This window comes from Thunnus maccoyii, chromosome 9 (genome assembly GCF_910596095.1).
Source record: "Thunnus maccoyii chromosome 9, fThuMac1.1, whole genome shotgun sequence".
Classification (NCBI taxonomy): Eukaryota; Metazoa; Chordata; class Actinopteri; order Scombriformes; family Scombridae; genus Thunnus; species Thunnus maccoyii.
In genome coordinates, this window is record NC_056541.1 from 2,621,106 (window position 1) to 2,638,482 (window position 17,377).

Genomic DNA, 17,377 nt, shown 5'->3' on the forward strand with positions numbered 1-17,377 from the left:
ATTTAAGAGAAATGGATATCATTTTCCAAGATGGTTCTCCATTCCCATGAAAGTTGCTCACTGGGCGCATACGGCACAAAAAATGTCAAGCTTCCTTAGGTTTCCTTGTTTCTGGGTCCATAGAACATGAACATAAAAGGAGGTTCATAATGAATGTGAAGCAAAGTTTAGATGGTCCTGTTTGTATATAAAGACTAAATAAAGATGTAAGTGGATGTGAATTAATTCTGGGTAGCATTAAAGTTAAAACTTATGCAAGAGTTGAAACTTGATGTTTCAAATTTAGTGAAAATTTTGGGCTTAAGGCTGATGTATACTCCATCAGAACTGCCTGTTGGACAGTTAGCTTTACACTAACAAATCATCAGAACTACTTCTCTTCGAGCCCTTATCCCAAGCCTTGATCACTTCAATTCACAAAAATATGGAGACAAGAAAAAAAGGAGGGTTGTCTAGAGGACAATAAAAGTTTATTTTAAAGTTAAAAGACAAATTATTTTGCTCGTAAAAATAATTACATTTCCCATGAGGCTTTGACTGTGCTTCTGTGGTTAAGAGTCTTTGGATATATTGTTGTTAAATGCCAACAAAATGATTGATTTACTTTTGAGTGATGAGGTGCTTAAAATGCACAGTCCAGATCAGGAGTAATTTAATTTATCTTAAAATGTGCCCAGTAAACCTCAGGAACATGTTTCAGCTTCCCAAAACCTGCTATGAGGAAATATATTGTCTGGCTGAGTTTAGTTGACAAGAAGTGATTTCAAAACAGCAACGGAGTGTAGTTGGGAGTTATTTTTTGAAAAAACTGAAAACACATAAAATTAAGATTAACTTACATTATATTTTAAATATCAGTATCCTTCCTCTGTCCATCTGTCCAGGTTCACAGTAACAACATGTTCTCCAGCGGTGTGAAGATCTTCTCCTCCGTCTCCTGTTTGTTTAAACCCCACATCAATGCTGACTGGGAGGCGGAGCCTGTGGCATTCAAGACGGTGCTGGACGACAGAAACCCGAGTGCCCGGTACGTCACTGTACCGCTGAACCGCCGCACTGCCAGATCCCTCCGCTGCCACTTTTACTTCGCCGACGTCTGGATGATGTTCAGCGAGATCTCCTTTCAGTCAGGTAACAGTCACACACAAATACGGTCTCACGTTGCTTTTAAAATATCCATCCATCCATTTTCCGCAACTTATCTGGGGCCAAATGGCGATGGCATCAGACTGAGTAAGAAAACACAGACATACTTCACCCTGACAACACCCTCCAGCTCCTCCTGGAGGATTCCAAGGCGTTCCCAGGCCAAGAGAGATATGTAATCCCTCCAGCATGTTCTGGATCTGCCCTTGGGTCTCCAAAGAGTTGGTTGTGCCTGGAACACCTCCAGAGGGAGGCGTCCAGGAGGCATCCTAACCAGGTGCCCAAACCACCTCATCTGGTTCCTTTTGACACAAAGGAGCAGCAGCTCTACTCCGAGCTCCCCTCAGAGCTCCTCACCTTATCTCTAAGGCTGAGCTCAGACACCCTCTGGAGGAAACTAATTTTGGCTGCTTGTATCTGCAATCTCGCTCTGTCAGTCACTACCCAGACCTCCTGACCACAGGTGAGGGTGGGAATGTAGACCAACTGGCAAATTGAGAGCTTTGCCTTCTGGCTCAGCTCTTTCTTCACCACAATGGTCCAGTACAACGCCCGCATAACTGCCGATCTGTCAACCTGACGTTCCATCTTATCCTCACTCATGAACAAGACCCCAAGATACTTGAACACCTTCACTTAGGGCAGCAACTCACTCCCAACAGACAAATAAAATGCATTAATTAATATTATTTGTCTTTCAGAGGACACCATACTCCTGCCTCAGGAGACGTCATCTACAACCAGTGAGGACAGCACCACGACACCCACACCAAAGACAGGTATGAACTTTAACCTCACTTAATATGGGAAGGAAAAAGTTTGAATTTCTAAAATTAAAATACCGTAACGTTAACATAATGACCATAAATAAATCCATTGTCAGGCTTTCACTTGAAACTGAATAACTTGTAGGAAACAGTATGTAATCTAAATCTTAATTTTCAACTCCTCCACAGAAACCAGTCCATCAACCAGCTACCCACCAGACGACGGGAACACACCCATTCTGATCGGCTGCCTGGTGACCATCATCCTGCTGTTAGTCATTATCATCTTCCTCATCCTCTGGTGCCAGTATGTCTGCAAAGTGCTGGAGAAGGTGAGGAGATGAACCAGAGAGAGAAACAGAGCACTGAGCCGTGAAGAGATTCTGCATGAATAAAAAATGACTAGTTGTTTCTTGCAATGAAACAAAAATGCAGAAACTCACTGAGTGGAGTTTCATTCGATTAAGTTTTTGGTCTGAATTGAGTTCAGCTCATCATCAGTAATTGTTGAGTGTTGTCGGAGATAAAAAGGGAGGTATTTCTGTCGAGCCTTCTCTGTGTCGTGGGTCCAAGTCAACCAAACAGCAGTTATTGAGAGGGTGCCCAGCTGATAACTAATGTTAGAGACTATAGGCTTGTCTGCACTCTTACACTCACACAACTTCACACTGTACCATTTTCCTTCCTTTGATAAGACAAGTCAAGGAACATAATTCAAGAAAAGTTTTTAGTACCACAAGGGTTGCTAATTAGTGGCTATTTGTAAGACTAGTGGAACCAGATAAACAGTGATGATGGCTGGACTACTAGGTAGGCCTTGTCTCTCAGATGAAGCTGAAGCAAATACAATGAAGATATAAGGACGGTTAGAGCTGCCGGGTATCTGCTCGTGTCTTGGTTTAGAGTAGGATTCAAAGACACTTTAAAGGTACATTAGGTCAGAGAATGGTGTGGAATAGTTTTCTGAGATAACTAGTAGTTAATTGTTAGACAAGTGGAACCAGATATGCAGGAATGGTGGCTGGACTACCAAGCAGGCCATGGCAATCAGATGAAGTCGACTATCATGCCAGTGGTGCCAATGTAGGTTAGCTCGGGCAGATTAGCAGGTTAAACAGTTAAGTATCCTCTGACTAGGTTGGTGTCTTAGGTGAGATTTTAAACTGAAGCCCCAAAAGATTTAGATCAGAGCCCCCAAAAAGTGCAAACTCCAGTCCAAGAACTTCAGATATGAATTTGCATTAAAGTAAATTGCCACAATAGTACCTCCAGCCCAGACAAAGTCCTCCCAGTCCTCCAGACAAAAAGGCAAGTTGGGGTCTAGGTGCCATTCAATGAGTGTTTGGTGGCATTGCCTGAGGTAGCAGATGAAGTTTGGTGGCTGTCGTGCAAAAACTGAACAGTAAGGCTTTGGAAAATCAAATCAGAAGAAAATCCATGCAAGTTAATGGGGCAAAACGCAGAAAAAACATTAAGAAGGGAGAACTTTTAGACTACATATTTCCAAAAAACCCATTTCCCAATCATTTGGCGTCCTATGTGACCGCCTACGTGGCTTATGCCACAGGCCGGCCCTTCAAGTATCTGCTCTTTGCTTTGGTGAGAGTAGGATTCAAAGGTACTGTAGGTAAGTAAAGGGTAAGTTAGGTCAGGGCTAGAGGATGGTGTCGTCTGTCATGGGCCCCAGAAAATTTCTGATGGCACAGCCACTACAGGACCTGGTGGTAAGTCAAAACATTTTAGATAATCGCAGGGCATCCATAGGTATGCTTACCTAACTTTTAATACATTTCACTGTTTACTGATAAGAATAAGTTTCAGAAGTTTCAGTGATGGGTTCAACAAATAGGACAAATACAATGGCAATCAAGATTTTGTTGAATTCATTGGCAATTCATGTTTTTTTCTTTTTGTCTGTTAAAGTCTATTATTTTGGATGGTTTCAATTTCCTGCTCCCCTGGGTACTGAAGTCATCAAAATGTAATTATTCTTGGGAAGGCTTTAATTTAAATGTTGGAACACACTTGTTTGACGCACATCACATTTATTCTTCTCTCTGGAATCATTTTAAGGAGCTTCAAGCCACCTGTCAAATCTGAAAATGTTTATATATCTAAAAGCAGCAGATGTGAGCAGCTGTTCAGTATAAAACAGTCACAAACCAAAGAAAGAATAAGAAGCAGCCATTAATAATAAGGATAAAGAAGACGTTTTTTCATTAAAGTTAAAAGAAATGATTTCCTCTTCCTCTCTCCTCTCCCAGGCTCCTCGTCGGATCTTAGACGAGGAGGTGACGGTTCGACTGTCGTCCTGCAGTGACACCATTATCCTCCAGACCCCCCCTGTGCCCCCCCGGTCTGGACACTCCTCTGCAGGTAGACAGCAACAGATACTTTTTCTTATATTAGAAATATTAGCGCAGACTAGAAAAGGCTATGGCTAAGGAACTATGGCTTTGATTACCAATATTTGTGGATCGCTTGTTTATACATACAGTAAGTTTGTTGTGTTGACTTTATTCTGTTGCGTTTCCCGACAGACAGAAAACAGTAAAGAATGCCTATTACTATTACCTAAAGCCCAATGTAACATATTGAAATGTCTTGTTTTGTCCGACCAACAAACCAAAACCCAAAATTATCAATTTACTGCAATGCAAGAACAAGAAATGCAGCAAATCCCTATATTTGTGTACATGTGAGAAACGGGAGCAATCAAATATTTAGCATTTTTGCTTAAAAATGACTGAAACGATTACTCAGTTATCAAAGTAGATGTTCATTAATTTTCTGTCCATCAACCAATCAATTATTCTGCTAATCGTTGCAACCCTAAAATGCTGCTCAGTGAAAGTGGAGATGAGAGACGACAATTTCTTGGATTCTTCAATCCGAAGTGAATGTTGTCTAGAGCTGCAACAATTAGACAATTAATTGATTGATTGATTCATCAGCATAAAATTAATAGCCAATTAATTTGATGATAGAGTCTTTGTTTTGAGTATTTTTTAAAGAACAAATGCAAATATTTTCTGTTTTCTGTTGCCTTCTATGATAGTAAACTGAATATCTTCAGGTGCAGGAACAGCTTGGACCCCTGGACATCAGATCAGATCAGGAAACTGTTTTTTTGATTCTCTCCTGTTGTATTTCCCTCAGGCCCTGCTCACACGGACCCTCACTACGAGAGAGTTTTCCTGTTGGACCCACAGTACCAGAACCCGGCGGTGCTGAGAAACAAGCTGCCAGAGCTGTCACAGAGCGCCGAGGCATCAGGTAAACACACAGGAACACACATGGAGGGACAGGTAGCGAGGAGGTAAAACATCATCATGACTGGTTGTCGCGTCAGTCAGTAGACAAAAGTGTAAGAATACTTTTCCAGTACATATTCATGTTTTATAAAAGGTAGAGATTTGGTGACCTGTCTCATTGTTGGAATCATAAACATATCAAAATGTTGATACAACTGGAGTGACGCTGGGATTGAAAAGTGGTGGTGATGGTGTGTATTGTATAACACGTAAAAATGTTATGTCAATCCTCTTCCACTACCATGGATCACTCCTCACCTCACCAGTTTATGACAATTCTTTACCAGCATATGCCACTGCTGATTCTGGTATGTTGCTGCTATGTGCCACATGGTGTCAGCGTTATTCCATCATGAGCAGATATGAACTGTGTAAAACTCGTAGCTAGTGCCATAACATTATACTGGAAGATAACCACTTACTGTAGGCAACAGTTACTGATGTGATGAGACTGTTCTGATGCCTAAGCTAGTGGAGCATTGAGCATTGAGCGACTTGCAAAGGGTTTGACCATTAACGCTAGCAATAACATTTGACTTATAAAGTGGGAGGAGCTATTTCAAGCACCACTGGGTATGGAAGTAAAAATCCCATTCATTTTTCTGATAGACAGCTTCAGTGGCACACAGTTCTCTGTCTTCGGATCAACATGAAACTCTCCTGGTTAAATCATTAGTACAATCAATTAACAACTGTGTTAGAAAATATCTGGTTCTTTGATAAAAAACTGAAGATACAAGACTGTGTACATAAAAACTTAAGGGTAGAAGTTAACTACTACACCCAAGGTGCATTTCAGCAATAAATCTCCAGTCATTGAGCTTAAAACTCAGTTGTGTGCGCTGCTAACGGCGGGTGAAAAGTAAAGATTTCAGTGTTGAGAAAAATCTGTAAATCAGTTCACTGTTAATTTCTGAGTCACTTCTGAGTAAATTCGGCAACTAGGGTGCTGAGTTTTGTTTACAATGAAGAGTCTTGAATTCATTACTGCTCTGATTCACACCTATGACTGGCTTCTTTTCCATAGCAACAGTGGCAGAGGCTTATGTAATACTTGTAGCCATCCGCCAAAATGACGGACAAAACATGAAACACAGAAAACATCTGAAATCATTGAAATTGGTTGTCACAACATAAACCTGTATGATCGTTACATTATGGAGGAGAGTCTTGAGTCTCTATGTTCAGTCATATTGAGGAGATGGTTTAAAGAAAAAAATGATATGAGAATACAGAATACATCTGGAACCAGTAGCCCCTCACATGCAACTCTATCGGCTTGATATCTAAATGTCATTTTTATTTAATGTAAGAAGCGGAATATGTCAGTGAAACATAAAGTTGGTGAACAGTTGCATATCTGCATAATAATAGAACAACGAGTAGAAGAACAAAAATCTCTCTCTAAATGTAGCAGATTACATGAAAGACTGTAACATGTTTGCCTACAGACATATATCAGTGGTTATTTTTAGGTAGGTATACAGTAAATCTACCTGCCCATCCTTGTATACCTGCACCATTATACCTGTGTGTCAGAGAGAGCAGAGGTCTCCAGTAAAACATATTGAACTGCTGCAGTGTGCCCCCTGCTGGACTACTCAACAACTCCACACATCTACAGGAACCAGGAAATCACTTCCAACCTCCTGTCAATCATCTGGTCTCCTGTCACACATTAATAACTCTTGAATGAGTTTCTCTGCAGTTAATTTCCTGTCTTTCACTCTTACTTTCCTTTCTCTCTTTTTAATATTTTCATGATGATATTGTGAAACTGAATCTGCATGCTCATTTTTCTCATGCTCGAGTTTTTTCTCTTCCTAAGCTCTCAGCCCTCTCTGTCTCTGTCTGTTTTTCGTTTCCTTTCCCTCTTCCTCCTCCTCCAGCTCTCCTCCTCGATAACCCTCTCTATGACCTCCTCCTGCTGACTTCCTGTCACATGACATCAGGCTGGCTGCGTGGTAAGAGCTGAAAGGTGTGACCTCAGACGTTTAAACATTTATCAGAAACAGAGACAGTTTGGGTTTTTGAATTATATTTTCATTCCATTTAATATTTTTTTTATACACAAACATGCCCCTCTTTCTCCCACAGCGTGTGGAGGAGGCTACGCCGAACCTGACATCACTCAGTGCACGCCACACCAGTGTTTCCATAGCAACGCGCCACACTATGCAGAGACGGATATCGTGCGGCTGCAGGGCGTCACCGGCAGCAACATGTACGCCGTCCCTGCCCTCACTGTGGACTCGCTCACCAGGAAGGACATCTCTGCCGCCGAGTTCCCACGACAACAGCTGATCTTCAGGGAGAAGCTGGGGGAGGGGCAGTTTGGAGAGGTGAGTGGGAGGAGGGTGGGGCGCCGGACAGTGAAAGATGAAAACTTAATCTGATCTCACGTTCACCTCCTGCAGACTTCATTGCAGGTTTCTGCTTCCATAGTTGTTTTTATACTTGCTCGTCTCCTACAGGTCCACCTGTGTGAGGCTGAGGGACTCCCAGAATTCCTTGGAGAGGGATCGCCCCTCCCCGATAGAGACGGCCGCTCAGTGCTGGTGGCTGTTAAACAGCTGAGAGCCGACGCTACCAGCCAAGCCAGGTACAGTTAGTGTGTGAAACAGTGTTTTATAGCAGTCTGTGACCCCGATTGTCTCTGTAAAACTCTCTGCTGCTGATGAATGAATGATGAATGAATAACTTACTGAAAGAAGGGTCATAAGATCATGAGAATCAAAAAGGTTCATCCTCTGGGAGCATGAATGTACTTAGTAAAAGTCATGGAAATTTGTTATATTTTGATATTTCATCTGTAGCTTTTAGGTTTAGTTGACTTAATATGACATTATGAGACATTTAATCACACACAACTATGAAAATGACAGTGATAACACAATAAAGTCCTATAGCATTTTTAGCGAGCAGTGTGTAGTCCGGATCACATTTCACATGTCTATGAGTTGTTAACAGCTCCACCAAGTAGTGATTTTTCCATCTAAACTTCTCACATGGCTTCATTTCAATAAATGTTCAAATGATCCAATATTTCACAAAAAATCAAAGATTAGAGAAAAAGTCCAAAAACTGAAAACAGATTTGTGTATCAGAACTTTGTTTTTTCTTCTTTCCTCTCCCATTAATCATCTCACAACCCCTCAGATTTATCTGGTGACCCTCTGGAGGTTCCCGACCCCTAGGTTGGGAACCACTGGACTAAACTAGCTAGCTGTATATAAAGTAGTTCATATTAGGTGGTGGGTGATTCTGAAATCTTTTTGTTCATCTGGACTAAAATCTAAATGTGAGCATGCCTCCTCACCTCTGTCCATCAGGAACGACTTCCTGAAGGAAATAAAGATCATGTCTCGTCTGAACGACCCCAACATCATCCGGCTGCTGTGTGTGTGTGTATCATCCGACCCTCTGTGCATGGTGACCGAGTACATGGAGAATGGAGACCTCAACATGTTTCTGTCACAGCGGGAGATCGAGAGCACGCTGACACATGCCAACAACATACCTTCAGTCAGGTTAGTGTGGAATACATGCTGTTCGTACTGCTGATGAACCATATTTTATATTGTGTAACCTCCATCTTCTCTCCTTGTCATCTCTCTCCCCCTCCAGTCTGTCCGACCTCCTCCACATGTCGGTGCAGATCTCATCGGGGATGAAGTACCTGGCGTCTCTGAACTTCGTGCACCGCGACCTGGCCACCAGGAACTGCCTGCTGGACCGCCGCCTCACCATCAAGATCGCTGACTTTGGAATGAGCAGAAACCTGTACAGCAGTGACTACTACCGCATCCAGGGCCGGGCAGTGCTGCCCATACGATGGATGGCCTGGGAGAGCATCCTGCTGGTGAGGGAGGGAGGGAGGAAGACACTAACTAACTAAAAGTGACCCAAACCAGATCTCAAGTCCAGACTTTTTACTAAAATGACATTGTATTCCTAGACAAAGCAATGGCATGAAACATATAAAAGGCACTAGCAAACTAAAGTTTAACAACTTATATTTGACTCAGACATCTTTTGGAATCAGGTCCCAATTCTGCTGGGTCCATTTGAACCCCTTGCACGCGATGGACACAATTTGCATTGATAACAACTGAGTTATGACATAACTCATTTACTCACTCTATTTTTTGTGTCTATTTTTTTCATAAAAACTGTTCCAAACATGTAGTAGAACTCACAAGCAAAATGATGAATGTGTAGCCCAACTTATTCGGACAATAACAATGTATGGCAGCCCGGTTAAGGCATTCAGTGTCTCTGCCTTTAAATAAAGGGACTGAAAACAAAAAAAAAAAAAAAAAAAAAAATTTGGTTCAAAGGGTTAACTTGCTCTCAGAAACATTCAGGTTCAGTTTTGTTTTAAATCAAACATGGATAAGTTTATCACAGTTTTAGATAAGATAGTCAAGACTTTCTCGTGTTGGATAAAACTTTCTGGAGTCTAATTTTGGAACAGCTCTATCAATTGTCTTCTGCCTCATCACGTTACTGTTATGTCGCCCGCTGTCTCCTCTCCAGGGTAAGTTCACCACAGCCAGCGATGTGTGGGCATTTGGTGTCACCCTGTGGGAGATCTTCACTCTGTGTAAGGAGCAGCCCTACAGCCTGCTGTCAGACGAACAGGTCATAGAGAACACTGGCGAGTTCTTCAGGAACCAGGGCAGACAGGTGAGACAAATCAAACACACTCAAAGTGGAAGATACAGTAGGTTAGTGGACAGTTATCCCTGTAAGAGCAACTGTACACAATAGCTCACCACCTCGGTCAACAAAGACACACTCAAGTAACTTTCCCAGCCAAAGTTTAGACTAGACAAGTGTACTTGGGCCAATTCTGGTGTGTCATTAGGAGTCTGGCATCGTTCCTGTAACCAGATTTTCCCAAATTAGGCCATCATTGAGACAAACTGTTGTGGGAGCTTCAGTTCCTGTAAATCTTGGCAAATCTAGGGCTAGTCAGCTTTTTAGACATGATAAACATACTGGAACTAGCTTATTACTCAGTCTGTAACTCACACTATACCACTGAAAATTCTGGATTCTGACTGGTAGGAAGGTGTGAATTAACCTTTACATTAACCGGATACCTGACGATACATGACGTAGTGTTTGTTTGCCATTCTGAATGAATGTGACTTTATTAAAATATAGCTGGTAATGACAACAACAGTCATTACAAGCTAAAGAGCTTGGAGCTAGGTTATTTGTATAACCACCACCAACAACTGAAAAATAACTTCTCAGTGAGAGACATGCAAAATTTATTTTAAATGAATTTTATATTTAGGTGAATCTCAAAGTCTAAATCAACTAACAGTAGGAAAAGGACTTTAAGATAATGGCTGGCTGGATTTTTCTTATTGTCAACAAATCTCATGTTTGGATCCAAACCAAGAATGAACTGATCTACTAAGTATTGTGTGTGTATCTAAAGCCTGATATATCTCATTCCTCTGTGCCGTAGACCTTCGTTGTTGTCCAAAAACTATTAAAAACGTGTCAGTGAGCCACACCACTGCACTGGGTGACATGCTCCTTCATCATGAAGAGTTTGGTTTGATTAGATACAGCAAAAGACCAAAGACAAATAACAGTGATCATGTTTTCAGTCTCTGGAGAGTAGTTCTGTGTAAGGCAGACACCACTGAGCATGTGGGGTAACACAGTTTGTGCTACATATCCCAGCCTGAGAAATTTACCTGCACACATGTCAACCTGTGCAACCTACAGGACAGGAAAGTAATTGCAGCAGCAGTTTAGATCCTCAGCTGCTTTGCATTAATGACACCGCTGGTGGGAAGTCAGCCTTGCCCAACTTAATTATGTGATGAGATTATTTGCAGAAACATTTACATTCGCTTTCACTATATCTAGAGCTCTAAAAGAGCTATCTTTCTTCTTCTTCATTAGATAATGTTTTTACTCCACTGTGTTACTCATTACTCATTAACTCTGCTGTATTTCCCTCCCAGATCTTCCTATATGCTCCTCCGCTCTGCCCTCCCTCTCTCTTCGAGCTGATGATGCGTTGTTGGAGACGCGACATCCCCGACCGACCCACGTTCGAGGGGCTTTACCAAGCTCTGAGGCCCCACGTCAACCAGTGAGCCAAGGCCGCTGGGATGTACCACTCGGGCTCTGCTCGGCAGCAGGTTTGTCCATCTCTGGACTCCTGTAAGACGAAAGACTGACATGAGAACACAGAAGGATTGAATTGCATTACGATAGCGAGTTGCTGTCAGAGGGAATGAGGTCTGTGGGCAGAAGGTTGGTAAGCTTCACAGAATTAGCAGCACGCTATTCTGAGAGACACGAAGGAGATGGATGGAAGAAAGGCTGGTCAACTTAGCGGAGAAACATTTTGCAAGATCCAAACCTTTGATTACTAAGCTTCTAAAGATTTCTGTTGTTGATGATTTCACAGTTTTATCCATCTGTTTTCATTTGAGCTGTTCAAAGACCAAAACTTCTTGTCGGACCTTTCGACTTATCTCATTTTCATGTTGTTATGGTACCAAAGGTGCCATAAACTTTATTTTCTTCCTCACTTTGGCCTTTAAAGATGCCAAAAACTGGACAGACTTCAGCTTCAGTCTTGGTAGTTTCTCCTGTCCCTGTGGTTTTTATTATTATTGTAAAGCACTGTGTCTGTGTCTCTCAGTTATTCGTGTTCATATATTAACCCACACTGGAGCTAGGGCTAGGGCCAAATTGTAGTGTAGGATTTTATTTTTAGATTTTTATTCTATTTTATTTTTCTTGGTTTACCATATTTCTGTTTTGTTGGTCTTTTTTGTGGATATGAATGTTTGAGGCTGCATTGAAACCTGTGTGGTTCACAGACTGAGGATCAGTCAGTGGGTAACTGTGGGCAAATATTGATTTGAGGCGCATTGAAACCAAATAAGAAAAAACTGAGTTGTGCTTTTTTGTTCCCAACGAGAAATAATGTGTTAGCGTTAAAACAATTACATGATTATGATGAAATTGTAAAACTCATCCTCCTACACATAACATCGACCAGTTGGTGGATGCTTTAACTCAAAGTGCCTTACATCTGTAGCATGAGTTGTACCAGTAGGAAAGAAGCCACCATTAGCGACACGGGTACTGCAAGTCAGAAGAGTAATCAACCAATTATCTTATGTCAAGGTATCACTTTACCTGTGTCTGTGTTTGTACTGAGGCCTCTAAAATGTATGTCAAGTGTGTATATGTCTGTGTTAGAGCCCATAAACCTGTAGGTCAATATAATATTCTCCATTAGCCCTGTTCCACTTTGATGAGGATGATCCCTCCAAAGACTAGCAAGATTAAAAGCGTCAACATTTCATAATTAGAAAGGCATTTTTCAATTGTCAAGTCAGAATAGTTTTAGGACTAGAATGAGAAAACAGTGAAACAATTGACAGACTTCAAATTAAGATTCATTGTCTTTCTCAAACAGAAACATGGCCTTTGCAACAACTCAGCGCTACTCTACCTTTCTGTTAAATAAAGAGCTATCATGTTGTTCAGTGTTGTAGATATACAGGTTTGGCTTAGTTCACAGTAAAGACACTGTAGCACCGCCGCAAGACTAGCACAAAAACTACAGGGCGAGCAACAGTTTGACCTCCTTTGGACATTTTCCCTGCAAAAACCTGATTAACCCCTCTCCTTTTGCCAAAATGAGACATGCTCAGGTTTGTCTGGGTTGTCTAAGTCAAAGAGGCTTGCTAAATCCTTTTCTACACATCTTAATTCCTCCCATCAGAAGCCAAATGCTGCAGTCTTGTCCTATAGTTACTGTTGTGGTAATCATACTAGTCTTGAAGCTCAGCAGTGGAGACACTAGCAAACTCTTGCAAACTAATTAGCTTGCTAGTTGTCAAGAACTAGATGAGGTTAACCGGGGTTTAAGATATGCTGCCTACCTTGCTTGATGATAAACCCCCAAGCTAACTAGTGCTACTACTAAAACTACTAGTAGTAGTATAATAATGTATTGATCAAATTTAGCTTGGTTCTAAACACTGTCATCACTGGTTAGCTACCTGTGTAGCTAGCTACATAACCACCTAGATGGTCAGTGGTACGGTTAGACCTGGTGCTTTTAAAAACAACCGCACATGTAGTCTACATTTGGGGCCATACATAGCAGAATTACTTTGTTAGAATGGGACCCTCTGAGCTCAGGGTCAATGAGCCAATAGAGACTAAGGAGAAGCTCATAGACCTGGACAGATGGAGACATTGGACAAGTGCCACCTCTTACTGCATTAACCAGCCAATCACTGCTGTACCTTTCCCAATGCCTTCAACAAGACTCATTAAAGAAAATAAAGATATAGGCACAAGTAAGGCCTGCAAACAAGATGTTTGGAAAAAGCAAGTTTCTTGAAATACATACTGATTCTTAACCATATGGCATTCAAAAGAGTTTAGTTTATAAAACCAATGTAGATAGATGCAGCACATAACAAAAGGAGCACAGGGCTGCACAGTATACTCTAGCAATCATAAGTAAATGTATGGAAAGGTGAAGTTGGAGGAAGCTTGCGATGATGATGTTGATTTCTACATACATTTACTGCAGCATTTCTAGCCATAATGTCAGGATGATAAGGAGAACTTTGAGCAAGTAAGCTGATTGGCAAATCTGTGTGTCTCTAAAAGCCTGATCACACCAGCATTTAAACAGAAAATTTTCAGCTTGAAGCCAGTTTTTTTCAATGGAATTGCTGTGATCAGTGGATACACTCAAATCTGTGGAAATCTTTCATGTCAAATTTAACTTTGGTGAACTTTGACATGCAAATTTGTACCATTGACCAATAACAAACCATCTTGTTAGTGCTGATCTTCAAGGGAACGGAGAGTCTGAATTAGGAATAGTAGTCATAGCTTGTTAGCTGTGACACACCATCCACTTTAACTCTACTTTGTAAAGTATAAAGTGCTTCTCAAAAGAGACATATGGTTTGTAGACGGTTGAGACAGGAGTGGATGGTACAAATACATCTTTTGAATAAACTGTGTGAACTTGTTATGCAGTAACTGACCAAACTAGTGTTATGCTGTGTTCATGTTATGTTGAATGAAAAGGAAGGCTTGGAGAGATTCCCTTGCACATCATCAGACAACTCAGGAAGGTTGTATGATAACTGATTTGGTGATATGAGGGTTCAAAACACTGTGCATTTACAATGTCACATCATATCCATTAAATTTACATTGAATGACATATTTTGGCTGGTGTTAGGCATTTCTGTATTATTAAATCAGATATATCAGAGCTTTCAGAAAAATCCCAGTTTCCCAGTCCTAATTACAGCTTGGAGGTTGACTTGAGCACTATTTACAAGTTGGAAACACTTAATTGGTAACTGATATCACACGAACAAGGCATTAGCCAGCTTGCTAAGTGACAGTTAGTAGGCTAGCTAACTTAGATAGTTATAAATGAATCCGGCGGCTGATTTATATGTTGCATTCTCAAGCATCACCGCCATTACTTCAGTAGCAGAGTGAAACTGAACACATTTAAACTGACAGTGAAAGCAGAGATGTTTGGGTTTATCATGGTCAGCAGTCGCCCCTTCCGACAGATGAAGATTGCCTGTGTAAATGTGGAGTTATTCAGTCTCTAAAAGTAGTCTGAAATTATGAATTATGAACAAAAACATGAACATGAACATAGCTTCTGTTCAATCAATACTACACAGTTGGGATGTTAAAGTGTTGTGTGGAGTAATTTATTAAACCCAGCAGGAATTACTTGCTAGCTCATGATTTAACTAATCAAACTCCATGATTTCTTGCATTTTAATCAGAATAATAGCATAATTAAGATAATAAAAAACTGGAAACACATGATACTGTAAAAGTAGAATTTCAGCAAGGTAACCAAGTACCAATCTAACAGAGATCAGTGGGGTGGCAGCTCACCATCAGCCCCGTGTAGGCAGATCACTCGATCTTTAGCAGTACCTGGTCAGTCAGAATGCGACTGAAACATGAGGATTTAATGGAATTTTATGAAATTCGTGGAACAGAGGCTTGCGACTTAAATACTACCCATTTTTCCAAAGTCTCAGTTTCTTGTTAGAGCAGCTAATTGCATAACAGCTGCCAGTACAGTAAGGAGCAAAACTGGACTTCCGATTAAATTTCTCTGAAAAATTAAGTTATTAGTTTATAACCTGTATTTTAATGGCATATGATGACTCTATTTTTCATATATAACTGCTGTTACTGGATGACTTGGACATATTCATTGGCAAAAACATCTAAGCAGTGATATGTGGGTTTACAAGTGAGGTGCCACTGCAGTAATGATGACTGTGCTACTTCGCCTGCAGCCCAGATTCGTCTATATTGACTGACTGACTAGTCCCCGGCTGGCTAGCGTGTTAGCAGTTAGCTTGCCAGCTACAGTAGCTCACCAACTTGCCCTGCTAGTAGTCACTTTCTCACTAAGTTAGCACCACATATTTCACAATGATACGTGAACTTCACTGTATGTGCAACTTTCTGGCATGATCTAGGCTGAAGGATAAATTATCTTTATAGTCAACTTTAATATCTCATGCATAAGGGTGGTAAAGCATATTTTCATCATTTTATGTCCCATTCTTTTCATGTTAAAGTCAGTGTGCAGTATAAATACAAGCAGTATATGTGTTCAGTATTTTGAATCCTCCCTAAGAACAAAATGTAAAATGGTGTAAACCAACATTACCTTCACAGGAAAGAGGGAGAAAGACCAAATCTGTTTAGTTTGAGTGCATCTTTCAGTGTTTTTGGTGTTACAGTAGTGTTTTGTTATCTGTACTGTATCTTCTGTGAGTGTGTGTGCATGCGTGTGTGTTTAAGAGAAAATTAGTTTTGTGAATGAGTGTTTTCAACATTCCTTTGAGCACTGGGAGCTAGTTGGGATTAAAGTGGTTAACCGGAGTTGCTCAGTTGTGCCAAATGATGTGATTAAGGCAGGAGAGGGGGAGTTAAAGGACAGGAAGTAAGGAAACCACTAAACTCAATCTCCCAGAGTCCTTTGCTACAGTGAGCCTGTGTATTTTGTTCTGGTTCCATTAGAGAGACAGAGAGTCTTTTAGTTGGATAGTGTACAGTATACGTGATCTATATTATCTCAGTGTGTGAATGCAGATTAGGTGTGATAATTGTTATTGATAATTGATTATCTATCAGAATTTATAATAGCTATTTCTTTGGTTATTTCTATTCTGGGAAGGTGTTGGGTTTTTTTCTTTTTTTCCAACAGGAAATCAGCAGTTTTGAACATTTCTAGTTGAGATGTCATGTTTGTTTTCCTGTTGTGATATCTCTTAATTTCTCCTCCACACTGTTTGATCTTCAGTATTGTTTCAGACATTCAGTATATTGTACATAGGCTAGTAGCTGTGTATATTAATATATTGGGAGCTGGGAATTTTAGTGTTCTGTTGTCCCAAATCATTTTCACTCTGTACCCTCTCATGTCTTGGTTTGTTTTTCTTATAATAAACAGTAAAATTTGTTAAACAGAAAAGTTGAGATCGTGTCTGATTTTACAAAGGATGAACTTAATTTTCTATTTTTGTTTTCTGTTTGATTCGTATATTTAGGTGTTCTTTTAAAAATGTAATCATCAGCTCAGTGGATCATCACATACTCATGTTGTGAGGTCAGTCATTGCTTAAATCTACAAACCTTTTGTTTTAAACTCCCCAAGAGTTCTCAGAGAGATCCCAAGGTTTCTGGAGATACCAATTACTGTAAAATAATAATAATAATAATAATAATAATAATAATAATAATAATAATAATAAACTTTAGTGTATAGCACCATTCAGGTATGAAATGCAACTCAAGACACTTCACATAAATTACATAAAAAACACTTAAGGCACATAAGAAGTCAAAGGTTGCCAACAAGTAATAAAATCACGACTTCAACTAACGATTATTTTCATTATTAATTCATCTGTGGATTTTTTTTTTTTGGTTAATGGATTTATTATAAAATGTCAGAAAATGGTTACAAATGTCGATCATTGTTTCCAAAAGCCCAAGATGACGTCCTCAAATGTCTTGTTTTCTTCTGACCAACAGTCCACAACTCAAAGATATTCAGTTCACTGTCACAGA

The 17,377-nt window shown here is 40.4% G+C and overlaps 1 protein-coding gene across 1 annotated transcript in view; it reads left to right on the forward strand.

Moving 5' to 3' along the window:
• ddr2l (discoidin domain receptor family, member 2, like) overlaps window positions 1-16,778 on the forward strand; it is a 44,675-nt gene extending 27,897 nt beyond the window's left edge. The window contains exons 9-19 of the mRNA XM_042420334.1: window positions 885-1,131; window positions 1,848-1,925; window positions 2,103-2,245; window positions 4,178-4,289; window positions 5,073-5,189; window positions 7,325-7,569; window positions 7,702-7,829; window positions 8,560-8,757; window positions 8,855-9,089; window positions 9,767-9,916; window positions 11,221-16,778. Coding sequence (XP_042276268.1) covers window positions 885-1,131; window positions 1,848-1,925; window positions 2,103-2,245; window positions 4,178-4,289; window positions 5,073-5,189; window positions 7,325-7,569; window positions 7,702-7,829; window positions 8,560-8,757; window positions 8,855-9,089; window positions 9,767-9,916; window positions 11,221-11,355 — 1,788 coding nt within the window. The 3' untranslated portion in view covers window positions 11,356-16,778. The remainder of the gene's footprint in view (window positions 1-884; window positions 1,132-1,847; window positions 1,926-2,102; window positions 2,246-4,177; window positions 4,290-5,072; window positions 5,190-7,324; window positions 7,570-7,701; window positions 7,830-8,559; window positions 8,758-8,854; window positions 9,090-9,766; window positions 9,917-11,220) is intronic.
• The last annotated feature ends 599 nt before the right edge of the window (window positions 16,779-17,377 follow it).